This window comes from Rana temporaria, chromosome 1 (assembly GCF_905171775.1).
Source record: "Rana temporaria chromosome 1, aRanTem1.1, whole genome shotgun sequence".
Classification (NCBI taxonomy): Eukaryota; Metazoa; Chordata; class Amphibia; order Anura; family Ranidae; genus Rana; species Rana temporaria.
In genome coordinates this window covers 659,417,677-659,431,923 of record NC_053489.1, presented here as the reverse complement: position 1 = coordinate 659,431,923, position 14,247 = coordinate 659,417,677, and the positions used below count along the sequence as shown (strand labels likewise).

The window sequence follows — 14,247 nt, the reverse complement described above, 5'->3', positions numbered from 1 at the left end:
CCCTCCCTGTAACCCATATCTCATACCCTAATACCAACCCTTCCTGTAACCCATATCTCATACCCTAATACCAACCCTCCCTGTAACCCATATCTCATACCCTAATACCAACCCTCCCTGTAACCCATATATCATACCCTAATACCAACCCTCCCTGTAACCCATATCTCATACCCTAATACCAACCCTCCCTGTAACCCATATCTCATACCCTAATACCAACCCTCCCTGTAACCCATATCTCATACCCTAATACCAACTCTCCCTGTAACCCATATCTCATACCCTAATACCAACCCTCCCTGTAACCCATATCTCATACCCTAATACCGAACCTCCCTGTAACCCATATCTCATACCCTAATACCAACCCTCCCTGTAACCCATATCTCATACCCTAATACCAACCCTCCCTGTAACCCATATCTCATACCCTAATACCGAACCTCCCTGTAACCCATATCTCATACCCTAATACCAACCCTCCCTGTTCCCATATCTCATACCCTAATACCAACCCTCCCTGTAACCCATATTTCATACCCTAATACCGACCCTCCCTGTAACCCATATCTCATACCCTAATACCAACCCTCCCTGTAACCCATATCTCATACCCTAATACCAACCCTCCCTGTAACCCATATCTCATACCCTAATACCAACCCTCCCTGTAACCCATATCTCATACCCTAATACCGACCCTCCCTGTAACTTATATCTCATACCCTAATACCGACACTCCCTGTAACTTATATCTCATACCCTAATACCGACCCTCCCTGTACCGACCCTCCCTGTAACCCATATCTCATACCTTAATACCAACCCTCCTTGTACCATCCCTCCCTGTAACCCATATCTCATACCCTAATACCGACCCTCCCTGTACCATCCCTCCCTGTAACCCATATCTCATACCCTAATATCAACCCTCCCTGTAACCCATATCTCATACCCTAATACCAACCCTCCCTGTAACCCATATCTCATACTCTAATACCGACCCTCCCTGTAACCCATATCTCATACCCTAATACCGACCCTCCCTGTACCATCCCTCCCTGTAACCCATATCTCATACCCTAATATCAACCCTCCCTGTAACCCATATCTCATACCCTAATACCAACCCTCCCTGTAACCCATATCTCATACTCTAATACCGACCCTCCCTGTAACCCATATCTCATACCCTAATACCAACCCTCCTTGTACCATCCCTCCCTGTAACCCATATCTCATACCCTAATATCAACCCTCCCTGTAACCCATATCTCATACCCTAATATCAACCCTCCCTGTAACCCATATCTCATACCCTAATACCAACCCTCCCTGTAACCCGTATTTCATACTCTAATACCGACCCTCCCTGTAACCCATATCTCATACCCTGATACCAACCCTCCCTGTAACCCATATCTCATACCCTAATACCAACCCTCCCTGTAACCCATATCTCATACCCTAATACCAACCCTCCCTGTAACCCATATCTCATACCCTAATACCGACCCTCCCTGTAACCCATATCTCATACCCTAATACCGACCCTCCCTGTAACCCATATCTCATACCCTAATACCGACCCTCCCTGTAACCCATATCTCATACCCTAATACCGACCCTCCCTGTAACCAGGAATTATGGGGTCCCTTACACAGCTTTAGGCATGGGCCCTCCTGGAGCAGAAAACCGGGGGGTGTGTGCTGCCGCCTGAAATTGAGAAGCAGGGGGGGGGGGGCTGCCGCGATTTGAAAAGTGGGGGGGGCCTTTACAAAAAAAAGAATAAATAAAGAAAAATATATATAGAAAAAGGGGGTAGCAATCCGGGGCCCTGGGGACCTCTGGGCCCTTTAATAAAAAAATATATAAAAAAAATATATATATATATTTTTTTTTTTAAAAGGGGGGTTGCAATAAACATTTATAAAAAAAAGAGGGCCCCTGGGGACCTCCGGACCTCTAAAAAATAAAAAATTAAATTGTCCCTTTTAATAAAAAATAAAATAGAAATATATTTAAAAAAATATATATATTTTTTATAAAAAATAAATAAAAAAATCGGGGGTTGCCATCTGGGGCCCTGTGGGCCTCCGGGCCCCTGGGAACCTCCGGACCCCTTACAGGTGTACTGCCTGTACCCCCCTGATGGCGGCCCTGAAGGCGGTAGTTTGGAGATTCCTGCTCTGGAGGATCCTTGGTTGAAAAAAGGCTGCTTTAGAGAAACTGGAACAAGCATGCAGCTAGTGAAGTTACTGTAGTAATAAACCTCTAATGTTAACCCTCTGATTGCCGTCTGTGCCCATTTTAGAGAAATTTCCCCTGACTTCCTTTCTTGATAAAACAGGAAGTGAGCTAAAATCTCCCAAATGGGGCCATGAACGGAAATAAAGAGGCTTCTCACTGAGAAGAGTGATGAATTGGGCAGATTGTATGAAGATGTTCCCAATCATTCTGCAAACATCCCAAACTAAGACCAATATATTTCTTTTTTCTCTCCCGTAGGTTATCGGACAGTATGCGCTGTGAATGGGCCTCTGGTGGTGCTGGACAATGTAAAGGTGAGTGCTCCAGGGGGTGTAGAGTGTTTTCACCAAAATCAATCGTTTTCAACTTTACAAGATATATGGGGCCTCAGATGCGGCCCCTGATATCACCAAAAGGGCTGCAAACAGAGAGACTGTCAAAGGCTTAGAGGGTCATAGACTGTGCTACAGGAGTTGTTGGGATTGGAGTCAAGCCTTCAGAGACCGGGGACATGTTACCCGAAACTGCTAGAGATCACAGCTATTATTGACCCATTACAAATCAGAACTCCCATTGCTGGGTCTGAGGGCCACACCAAAGGTTCTCATGTGGCCCTCGGGTCACAGGTTGGGCCCAAACTTCTTTTCATTTTAGATAAGGTAGAAAGACGTTAAAGCAGGGGCGTAACTGTGAAGCAGGGGGCCCCATATCAGATATGTGCCCCTCCAGGTAACTCTCTCTCTAGCAGCTGGCAGTATTAACCATAACAATACAAGTCATTGATTTAACATAACACACACTTTAACCAAGGCAGCATGGTCAGTACTTTACGAGGGGCTATCCGTTACATGATCGCATCCCTGCTGGCCCAATGGGGTGACAAGGATATTTGTGACATTGCTGACCTAATATGGTCACATTAGGATAATGTCAATGTCTTCAGCTGTGGGGCACATAGGTGCGTTGGGAGCTGGAAGAAGGGGTGCTCCGGTTGTGTTGTGTGCTAAAACAAGGGAAGGGGGCAGTTTGGGAGGGGTAGGTGTGGAAGGTGCTGAGAGAAGGAGGGGTGGATACGTTGGGTCACGAGAGAAGGGAGGTGGGTGCCGTGGGTGCTGGGAGAAGGGAGGTGGGTGCCGTGGGTGCTGGGAGAAGGGAGGTGGGTGCTGGGAGAAGGGAGGTGGGTGCCGTGGGTGCTGGGAGAAGGGAGGTGGGTGCCGTGGGTGTTGGAAGAAGGGGGTGGATGTGATTGGTGCTGAGAGAAGAAGTGTGTGTATGGTGGGTGGGTGCGGTGGGTGTTAGGAGAAGGGGGCTGGGTAGGTGCAGTGTGTGCTGGGAGAAGAGCTGGTGGGTGCTGGGAAAAGGGGGCTGGGTGCAGTGGGTGCTGGGAGAATGAGCATGTGTGTGGTCGGAACGGTGGGTGTTGGGAGAAGGGGGCAGATTAGGTGCAGTGTGTGCTGGGAGAAGGGAGGAGGGTGCTGAGAGAATGTGTGTGTGGTGGGTGCTGGGACAAGGGGGGTGGGTGAGGTGGGTGCTGGGACAAGGGGGGTGGGTAAGGTGGGTGCTATGATTAGGGGTGGGTGCTGGGAGAAGGGGGAATGGGTGCTGTGGATGCTGGGATAAGGGGGGATGGGTGCTGGGAGAAGGGGAGGTGGGTGCTGGGAGAAGGGGGTGGGTTCTGGGAGAAGGGGGGATGGGTGCTGGGAGAAGGGGAATGGGTGCAGTGGGTGCTAGGATAAGGAGGGATGGGTGCTGGGAGAAGGGGAGGTGGGTGCTGGGAGAAGGGGTGGTGGGTGCAGTGGGTGCTGGGAGAAGGGGGGGATGGGTGCTGTGGGTGCTGGAGAAGGGGGATTGGTGCTGTGGGTGCTGGAGAAGGGGGGTGGGTGAGGTGGGTGCTGGGAGAAGAGGGGTGGGTGCTGGGAGAAAGGGGTGGGTGCAATGGGTGCTGGGAGAAGGGTGGTGGGTGTTTGGAGGTAGGGGTGGTGGGTGCAGTGGGTGCTGGGAGAAGGGGGATGGGTTCTGTGGGTGCTGGGAGAAGGGGGGTGGGTACTAGGGTGACCACGTGTCCCAGATTGCCCGGGACTGTCCCGGGCACATTTATTCCAGGACAATACAGTGTCCTGGAATGAAACTGACACAGCCACCCCCTGGGCCAATCTGATGCCCCCAAAAAAGGCCGCCACATCACTGATTTACACACTGACAGTACTTGTCCTGGCCGGGAATGCCTGGAGGAGCACAGTCCTGCCCCCTGCTTGTGATTGGAGAAATCATAAATCCCGCCTCTTGTGTCCAATCACTTTGTTGTGATTCGTTGCAGCACAAGCTGATTTTTGGGAAGGGAGGTGTCCCTGAATGGTAGTTTGGAAATGTGGTCACCCTAGTGGGTACTGGGAGAATGGAAGGTGCTGTGAGAAGGGGGGTGGGTGCAGTGGGTGCTGGAGAAGGGGGGGTGGGTGCTGGGAGAATGGAAGGTGCTGGGAGAAGGGGGGATGGGTGCTGTGGTTGCTGTGAGAAGGGGGTGGGTGCTGGAGAAGGGGGGTGGGTGCAGTGGGTGCTGGGATAAGGGGGAATGGGTGCTGGGAGAAGGGGGGGTGGGTGCTGTGGGTTCTGGGAGAAGGGGAGGTGGGTGCTGGGAGTAGGGGGGAATGGGTGCTGTGGGTGTTGGGAGAAGGGTGGTGGGTGAGGTGGGTGCTGGGAGAAGGGGGGTGGGTGCTGGGAGAAGGGGGTGGGTGCTGGGAGAAGGGGGGTGGGTGCAGTGGGTGCTGGGAGAAGGGGGGTTGGTGCTGTGGGTGCTGGAGAAGGGGGGTGGGTGAGGTGGGTGCTGGGACAAGGGGGGTGGGTAAGGTGGGTGCTATGATTAGGGGTGGGTGCTGGGAGAAGGGGGAATGGGTGCTGTGGATGCTGGGATAAGGGGGGATGGGTGCTGGGAGAAGGGGAGGTGGGTGCTGGGAGAAGGGGGTGGGTTCTGGGAGAAGGGGGGTGGGTGCTGGGAGAAGGGGGGTGGGTGCTGTGGGTGCTGGAGAAGGGGGGTGGGTGAGGTGGGTGCTGGGAGAAGGGGGTGGGTGCTGGGAGAAGGAGGGTGGGTGCTGGGAGTAGGGGGGAATGGGTGCTGTGGGTGTTGGGAGAAGGGTGGTGGGTGTTTGGAGCTAGGGGTGGTGGGTGCTGGGAGAAGGGAGGGTGGGTGCAGTGGGTGCTGGAGAAGGGGGTGGGTGGGTACTGGGAGAATGGAAGGTGCTGTGAGAAGGGGGGTGGGTGCAGTGGGTGCTGGAGAAGGGGGGGGTGGGTAGAAGGGGGTGGGTGCTGTGAGAAGGGGGTGGGTGCTGGGAGAAGGGAGGGTGGGTGCAGTGGGTGCTGGAGAAGGGGGGGGTGGGTACTGGTAGAATGGAAGGTGCTGTGAGAAGGGGGGTGGGTGCAGTGGGTGCTGTGAGAAAGGGGGGTGGGTAGAAGGGGGGGGTGCTGGGAGATGGGGTGTGGAAGTTGGGAGTAGCTGAGTGGGTGAAGTATTCTTTGGTTTCCTGGCACTTTCTCGGATGATGAGGATCAGTCGCTCTGATTGGGGGGTGGGGGGGGGTCTGTATAGTAAACATAAAGGATGAATGAGGCTCCTCACACCGAGTACAATGACAGGCGGAGGTGTGATTACTGTACACAGATTATATTCTGAATAGAGGTCATCCAGGTACAATTGCACTTCTCCTCTATTTACACCAATCACAGAGCTCTGTACAATCTTCCATCTCATTACAGTTGCCCAAAATAGCATAACACTTAACCCTGTCACTGCCAGAGGCATTTAAATATATATATATACTGTATATTATGCTATATCACACATGTAAAAATATACAATTTAGGCCTGAAAATTAACTAAACCCCCCAAACATTATATATTTTATGAAAACAGAGACCTTGGAGAATAAAATGTTCATAGCTTCAAACTTTTTATGTCACATAATAATTGTTTTTCAAAGTGATATTTTCAGTAAAAATATCACATAAATTAATTGAAATGCAAACCAACATGATACAATATCCGATTTTTGGTAAACCATAAAGGATGAGGTTGTCTCAAGTAAATAGATACCAAACATGCCGTATAATTGTGTGCGCCTGCAAAACAGACCAAAATACAGCAATTGTCCAACACTTTAAACATTTTTACAGCTCATCATTTCAGACTTAATATTTATATACTGTATATGCTTAGATAAATATTGTATATATATATATCGGGTCTTCAAAAAAAGTGTGGAAACTTTTTAAGAATTCTCATACAGTGCATTGAAAAAGTATTCACACCCCTTGAAATTTTCCACCTATTGTCAAGTTACAACCAAAAATGTAAATGAATTTTATTGGGATTTTATGTAATAAACCAACACAAAGTGGCTCATAATTGTGAAGTGGAAGGAAAATGATAAATGGTTTTCAATTTTTTTTTACAAATAAATATGTGAAAAGTGTGGCGTGTATTTGTATTCAGCCCCCTTTACTCTGATACCCCCTAACTAAAATCTAGGGGAACCAATTGCCATCAGAAGTCACCTAATTAGTAGATAGAGCCCACCTGTGTGTAATTTAATCTCAGTATAAATACAGCTGTTCTGTGAGGCCCTCAGAGGTTTGTTGGAGAACCTTAGTGAACAAACAACATCATGAAGGCCAAAGAACACACCAGGTCAGGGATAAAGTTGTGGAGAAGTGTAAAGCAGGGTTAGGTTATAAAAAAATATCCCAAGCTTTGCACATCTCACAGAGCTCTGTTCAATCCATCATCTGAAAATCTAAAGAGTATGGCACAACTGCAAACCTACCAAGACATGACCTTCCACCTAAACTGACCGGGCCGGGCAAGGAGAGCATTCATCAGAGAAGCAGCCAAGAGGCCCATGGTAACTGGAGGAGCTGCAGAGATCCACAGCTCAGGTGGGAGAATCTGTCCACAGGACAACTATTAGGCCTCGTACACACGGCCGAGGAACTCGACGTGCCAAACACGTCGAGTTCCTCGGCGAGTTCAGCCCTGAAGCCGCCGAGGAGCTCGGCGGGCCGAGTTCTCCCATAGAACAACGAGAAAATAGAGAACCTGTTCTCTATTTTCTCGACGAGTTCCTCGGCGGCTCCATCGGGCCGAAAGTGTACACACGACAGAGTTTCTCGGCAGAATCCGGCTCTGACCGAGTTTCTCGCTGAATTCTGCTGAGAAACTCTGTCGTGTGTACGAGGCCTTAGTCGTGCTCTCCACAAATCTGACCTTTATGGAAGAGTGACAAGAAGAAAGACATTGTTGAAAGAAAGCCATAAGAAGTCCTGCTTGCCGTTTGCGAGAAGCCACGTGGGGGACACAGAAAACATGTGGAAGAAGGTGCTCTGGTCAGATAAGACCAAAATTGAACTTTTTGGCCTAAAAGCAAAACGCTGTGTGGCGGAAACTAACACTGCACATCACCCTGAACACACCATCCCCACCGTGAAACATGGTGGTGGTGGCAGCATCATGTGGTGGGGATGCTTTTCTTCAGCAAGGACAGGGAAGCTGGTCAGAGTTGATGAGAAGATGGATGGAGCCAAATACAGAGCAATCTTAGAAGAAAACCTGTTATGCACATACACACGATCAGAATTTCCGATGGAAAAAGTCAGATGGACTTTTTCCATCGGAAATTCCGATCATGTATATGCCCCATCGGAGGCAAATTGCTGTTTATAGACGCTCTCCATCCAATCACAAATGTCCCTCTCTAGATGTGGAAAGCTGGCAGAGACATCCCCAAAAAGACTTGCAGCTGTAATTGCAGTGAAAGGAGGTTCTATAAAGTATTGACTCCGGGGGGCGCCATACAAATGTACCCCCAAGACTTTTCACATATTTATTTGAAAAAAAATAATTTTTTTTTGATCATTTAAAATTAAAAATCATTTACCCGTTTTTGGTTGTAACATGACACATTAGTATCCCTCACACATAATTCCTGATAAAGCCAGGATGACGAAACATGTAGAAGACTAAATGTAAAGGGCTATTCTTCAACATCATTATTAAGTATATAAACTACTGTCGATATTTCTATCTTACTATTTTATTGTTTTTTTTTGGTTTACAAGCTAAATTTCAAATAACATTTTGTATAATTTTAACAGTTTATCGGGGTATTGCGCGCTCCGGCGTATAGCGCACACCCCTAATGTGGACCCGCATTCCTGTAAAAAAAACATTTTAGTACTTACAGTTTTGGTGTCTTGCGCGGCGTCCATTGGTGGCCTCGTCGGGTCCGGCGTCCTTCTGCGGCCATCATGGTGTCCTCCCCGCTCGATCCCCGTATCCCGCGCCGAGTTTTAACCACTGCGCCGGCATATACCGAGCGTAGTACACTCGGGTATAGTCGGGCAAGCTCGGCTCCTCTCGCGGTCACGTCCTGTACGTCCAGGACGTGACCGCGAGAGGAGCCGAGCCTGCCCGACTATACCCGAGTGTACTGCGCTCTGTATATGCCGGCGCAGTGGTTCAAACTCGGCGCGGGAAGCGGGTATCGGCGTATATCGCGGACCCACGATTTTGCCCTGATTTTCAGGGCAAAAAAGTGCGCGGTATACGCCGATAAATACGATATATGGTTGCTGATGACTTTGCACCTAGAAAATCCCATTCCAAAAACCTGTGTTGGTTCCCTTCATTATTAAAGGGATGATGGTGCCATTTTTTCCCCTTCCCCCCCAAAATACATTTGCTATATTATATGGAATAAAGATAACATTGTTTGTTATTTCAAGAGGAATTGCAGTCTGCTCACATAATTTGTAATAAAAACATCTTTGTCATTCTGAAGCTTCCCCCCCAACCCCATTGCATATTACTGTGGAACCTTGGTTTACGAGTAATGCTGTTAACGAGCATTTTGAATAACAAGCAACTTTAAAAAAAAAGATCTGACTCTGTTTGCGAGTGTTGTCTCACAAAAAGAGCAGAATTCAAGCTAATGGGGTGTGCATTTGGCCAGAGATGCGGGGGCGCCAGAGCCATTCGGAAATACTCGGAAATACTCTGTTCCCGAGCCTTTCCAAGGTTTTCCGAGTTCAGCCGAGCTGTCCCTGAGCCTTTCCATCTATTTCCGAGGCTCTCCGGCGCCCCCTCACCTCTGGCCACATGCGGTATTGCACGCCATAGAAGTCAATGCAGAACAAATGATCTTCGTTTCCACTGACTTCTATGGGGAAACTTGCTTTGATATGCGAGTGCTTTGGATTACAAGCATTCTCCTGGAACGGATTATGCTCATAATCCGAGGTTCCACTGTATTTTATATATACTGTGATTCTGTACTTGCCAAATATGCTGCAGAAATCTCCCTCCACTGAGTCTGGCTGCAGCCATTTTAACTGTGGGCAGCTGAAGCTAAGGCCTGTTCACTTCCTGGATTTACACAGACACGCAGAGGCACACCTCCAGCTCTGCAGCTCCCACTGGCCCTCTTATAACTCACCCTCCCTCCCTTCCTGGCAAACTCTCAGGAGAGTGAGAAAGGGAGCTGTGCCTGTTGTCATAAGCAGCGGGGGTGCGTCCATAGAGGGCGCAGGAGCGCCGCCCCCTCTCTCTCTCCTGCACCTCCACTGAATACAATACACAAATTCATGCATTGCATGAAATCTATGTATTGTTCCTGCCGCCCACTTTTCAGATGGCCGGCCCCCTGGTAAGCGCCGGCCATCTGAATAACGGCAGCTGGTTGGCTTTAGAAGTGCCTATCAGGCTGTAATCGGCATCCAAATAGTTAGCCAGGGGACGCACGGGGTGTGCGTTCCCTGGCTAACACTGGGCACAGTGGCGACAATTGATGTGGGCACAGTGGCGACAATTGATGTGGGCACAGTGGTAACAATTGATGTGGGCACAGTGGCTGCGTTTGATGGCACAGTGGCTGCGTTTGGCATGGCACAGTGGTGACAATTGATGGGCATAGTGGTGACAATTGATGGGCACAGTGGTGACAATTGATGGGCACAGTGGCGACAATTGATGGCACAGTGGCTGCGTTTGATGACACAGTGGCTGCGTTTGGCATAGCACAGTGATGACAATTGATGGGCACAGTGGTGACAATTGATGGGCACAGTGGTGACAATTGATGGCACAGTGGCTGCGTTTGATGGCACAGTGGCTGCGTTTGGCATGGCACAGTGGCGACAATTGATGGCATGGCACAGTGGCTGCATTTTATGGGCACAGTGGCTGCCTTTGATGGGCACAGTCAGGCTGCAATTGTCTTTAGCCTAGGCTAATGACCAGACAAGAAACAGGAAGTGGGCTGTATAAAGGAAATAAACTGGCAGAAAAAAAAAGGGCAGAAGATTTAATAAATGGAAGTTGAACAAATGACAGAAGGTCCGCTAACAGGAAGTGACAAGAACATCGCATTTCAGAATCAACAGGTCTTTTCTGTACTTGCAGTGATCTGTTGCTGAGAAATAAAAACTAATGCGGACACCACATCCTAAGACTGGTAAACTGTCATAAATAAAAAAAAAATGGGTTTAGTTATCCTACTAAGGCGAAGACCTAAAGGGGGTTATTTTGATGATCTCTATAAATAGGAGAGCGGCGGCGGCGGCCAGGGGGTCGGGGGAACGGGGGGGGGGGGGACGGACGAAGAACGGGCCGGCTTGGACAGTCTCCAGCCTCATCCAGGTTATAACCTTTTTCTCGGCTGGCCCTGCCAATAAAAACGGCAACAATATCATTTGAAATAAGTAGCGCAGCCATGATGGCGCGGCACCAATTAGTAATCTTATTAAACAGACTCTGGCCGAAGAGAAACAAAGGTTACGATTGAGCCGGAGTTATAAAACACGGGGCGGATTACCGGGACTTCAGGGGAATTACACGGAGCGTTAGAGAACGGCGGCACTCAGGGGGGCCGCGGATCAGCGCTATGTGTCCAAGTAGATTACAGAGCCTGACATAGAGATTGTATGACTACGGGGACTACAGGGACTCTGCGTCCGAGGACCGAGAATTCAAGGACCCTTATCCCCGACCATAGACAAGAATCATCGCTGAGCGCCGCCTTCCGTTCTCCTACAAACCTGCTTAACCACTTCAATACTGGGCACTTTTACCCCCTTCCCGCCCAGGCCAATTTTCAGATTTCAGCGCTGTCACAATGTCAAAAAGGCTAAAAAAAGTGGCTGTAAAAACGTCCATGGAAATTAAGCCTAAAACTCAGAAACTGAACCCCTAATATGTCTTTCTTGACAAGGCCCTTTATATACCATCCCCTCCCCTCCCTTACGTTACATAATTTGTCAAAGCCTTACACTTCAGCTTGAGCGTAAGGGCCTGTTGACATAATCACGTTGCGGTAACACGCAGCAGATGTTCACAATGCAACTCAGCTAGTTTGTATGGACCCTAAGGCCTCATTCACACTACGGGCCATTCGGGTCTGTCTGTCACGGACCTGAACGGCCGCTCTATGCATTCCTATGGAGCTGCGGATGTCAGTGGAGACATGTCCGCTGACATCCGATCCGCTAAAAACAGACGTATGGGGGCCACGTCCCCATACGTCCATACGGATGGGATCGGGTAAGATCTGATGAAAACGGACATGCTGTCCGTTTTCATCAGATTGCTCCATAGGAGGACAGCGGTGCCCGACAAGCCCCTCCCCGCTCAGTGAGCAGAGAGGAGCTTGTCATCCGTCGGCTCAGCGGAGATCTGCGGACTGATCTCCCGCTGAGCCTACGGGAGCATGCGCTCCGCCAAGTGTGAATGAGGCCTAAGGGGGTCAGAGGTCCCTGTTCTTTTTTAAATACTGCTCAAAGCAGGCCCCAAACATATATTACATTCAGATTGATTCACATATTACCCTCTCATATCCCTATAGCATTGTGGCAGTGAGATCTCAACACCTACAGTGACCACTATGAACTACCCCTTCTTAGGTTTTTTCTTTTTTGTTTCTCCACACCCACAGTAGCCACTATGAACTACTCCTTCTTAGGTTTTTCATCTAAGGTACAAGCATGCAGCAGGAGTACTGAGACTTCCCCACACCAGGAGGAGAAATACTCAATGGTAGTGGTTGAATGGTTTTTCTGACTCTGAGGCCGCGATCCAAACCGATGAGAATGGTCCGACAGACCGTTTTCATCGGTTCACCCCTGAAGCGGCCTGATGGTCTGATGTGCGTACACACCATCAGTTCAAAAACCGATCGGGTCAGAACGCGGTGACGTAAAACACACCACGTGCTGAAAAAAACGAAGTTCAATGCTTCCAAGCATGCGTCGACTTGATTCTGAGAATGCGCAGGTTTTGAACCGATGCTTTTGTGTACTAACCATCCGTTTGGACCTATCGGGCAGCGGTCCATCGGTTAGATTTTAAAGCAAGTTCTAAAATTTTGGACCGAAGGACAACAGACCGATGGGCCATACACACGGCCGGTTTGGACCGATAAAACTGGACTTCAGGCCGTTTTCATCGGTTTGGACCGACCGTGTGTACGCGGCCTCAAGGAGCTTGCCAATGTAGTCTCAAAAAAAAAAAGAAAAAAAATTCTAAAGAGTAATTTAGCTCACCTGCCCCCATGACTTAATTGTCTTTGGGTGGACTGGCCCTTTAAAATATATAAATATGAAATCCACTAATTCTCGGCATACAACCATTTGTAATAATTCGTAGTGCTATTGTAGATTTAATGACGATGAAATTGGACTTTAATCCTCTTACACCGTATGTACAGGTGCACTGCTGGCTGGAACAAAAGTCTCCGAATTCAACTCAGCCGGGGCCTAAATCCTATTTTCTCTTGAACAGACTCTCAACACCATTATATATATATTTATACACACACACTACGTATATATATATATATATATATATATATATATATATATATATATATATACTCACAATATGTAGCCGGATGCATGCACCCAAAAACTACGTCCAGTGACCAGATCTCAGTCTTTGTCACCAGATGCAGATGAGGAGGAAGATGTCTACATGGACTGGCTTTGGCTATCCGCACCTATGGATGCCACCCCACTCACTCCTCCTGCAGAACCTTACGTAAGAACCCTCATGCCTGAGGCTCCAGAGTTTATACCTCAGGGCCACCAACCCAGAGTCAGGAAGATCTTGGGACCTTACTGAGTGTTCAAGATTTAAAGATGTCCCAACCACCCCTAGAACCAGATAAAGAATCTGCTGGAGAGGGACCATCCAAGCCAAAAGAGCAAAGACCAAAGATGGGCTTTCCGCCCACCCAAAAAAAAGACTGATTTACTTACTGCGTGAGTATTTTGGAAGAGATTATCGTTTCCACTCAAAGGTCTCAAAAAATGCAAGTTCTTTCCACTCCAGTCTTGGTGGGAAGATACTCCAGCTCACCTGCCCCGACACACCTTGGTGGAAAGTTTTAGTAGATCAACCTCTATATGTCAACCGACTCCCCCAAGGGTACCAAAGGTTTTTTGGTGGGGGGAATGTGTAGACGGATGCCCTGACTGATGCATGCTGCTGTCTGTCTATCCCATCCACCGTGCAGCCAACAGGAGGAGCAGGATAAGCACTTCTGTGCCCATTCTCCTGCTTTCTCCATGCCCACAGGGTGTGTGGGAAGAGAGAGGTGCAGCTGAGGAGTGAGAATCCCCCACTCGCTCCTGATCCATCTCCCTCTTGGTAGCAGTAACATGGAACTCTGGGAGTTGTACTCTGTGGGCTCTCTCTGTTACATCAGGGAAAGGGGGCTGCAGACCACATTACTCAGAAAATCCTACATGAGAGGAGGACTGAGGACTTTTTCCTGGGCAAATGGAATATAACAGTGCACAGCGAAAGACGGAAAAGACCTGTTGTAGTGCCCTGCATCCACATCAGAGGGTAAGGAGAGAGAGAAACCGAGACTGACTCGCTCTAAAGCCCTTTGCTGTGCTGAGGGACCGATCCACTACTAGAATACCATCCATGCTGTACCAAGGACCAGAGTA

At 48.9% G+C, this 14,247-nt stretch overlaps 1 protein-coding gene across 1 annotated transcript in view; it reads left to right on the top strand.

Moving 5' to 3' along the window:
• The window catches only part of ATP6V1B1 (ATPase H+ transporting V1 subunit B1), a 131,207-nt gene that overhangs the window by 40,883 nt on the left and 76,077 nt on the right, over positions 1-14,247 (top strand). Inside the window, exon 2 of the mRNA XM_040335526.1 lies at positions 2,512-2,567. Within this exon, the coding sequence (XP_040191460.1) occupies positions 2,512-2,567 (56 nt within the window). The remainder of the gene's footprint in view (positions 1-2,511; positions 2,568-14,247) is intronic.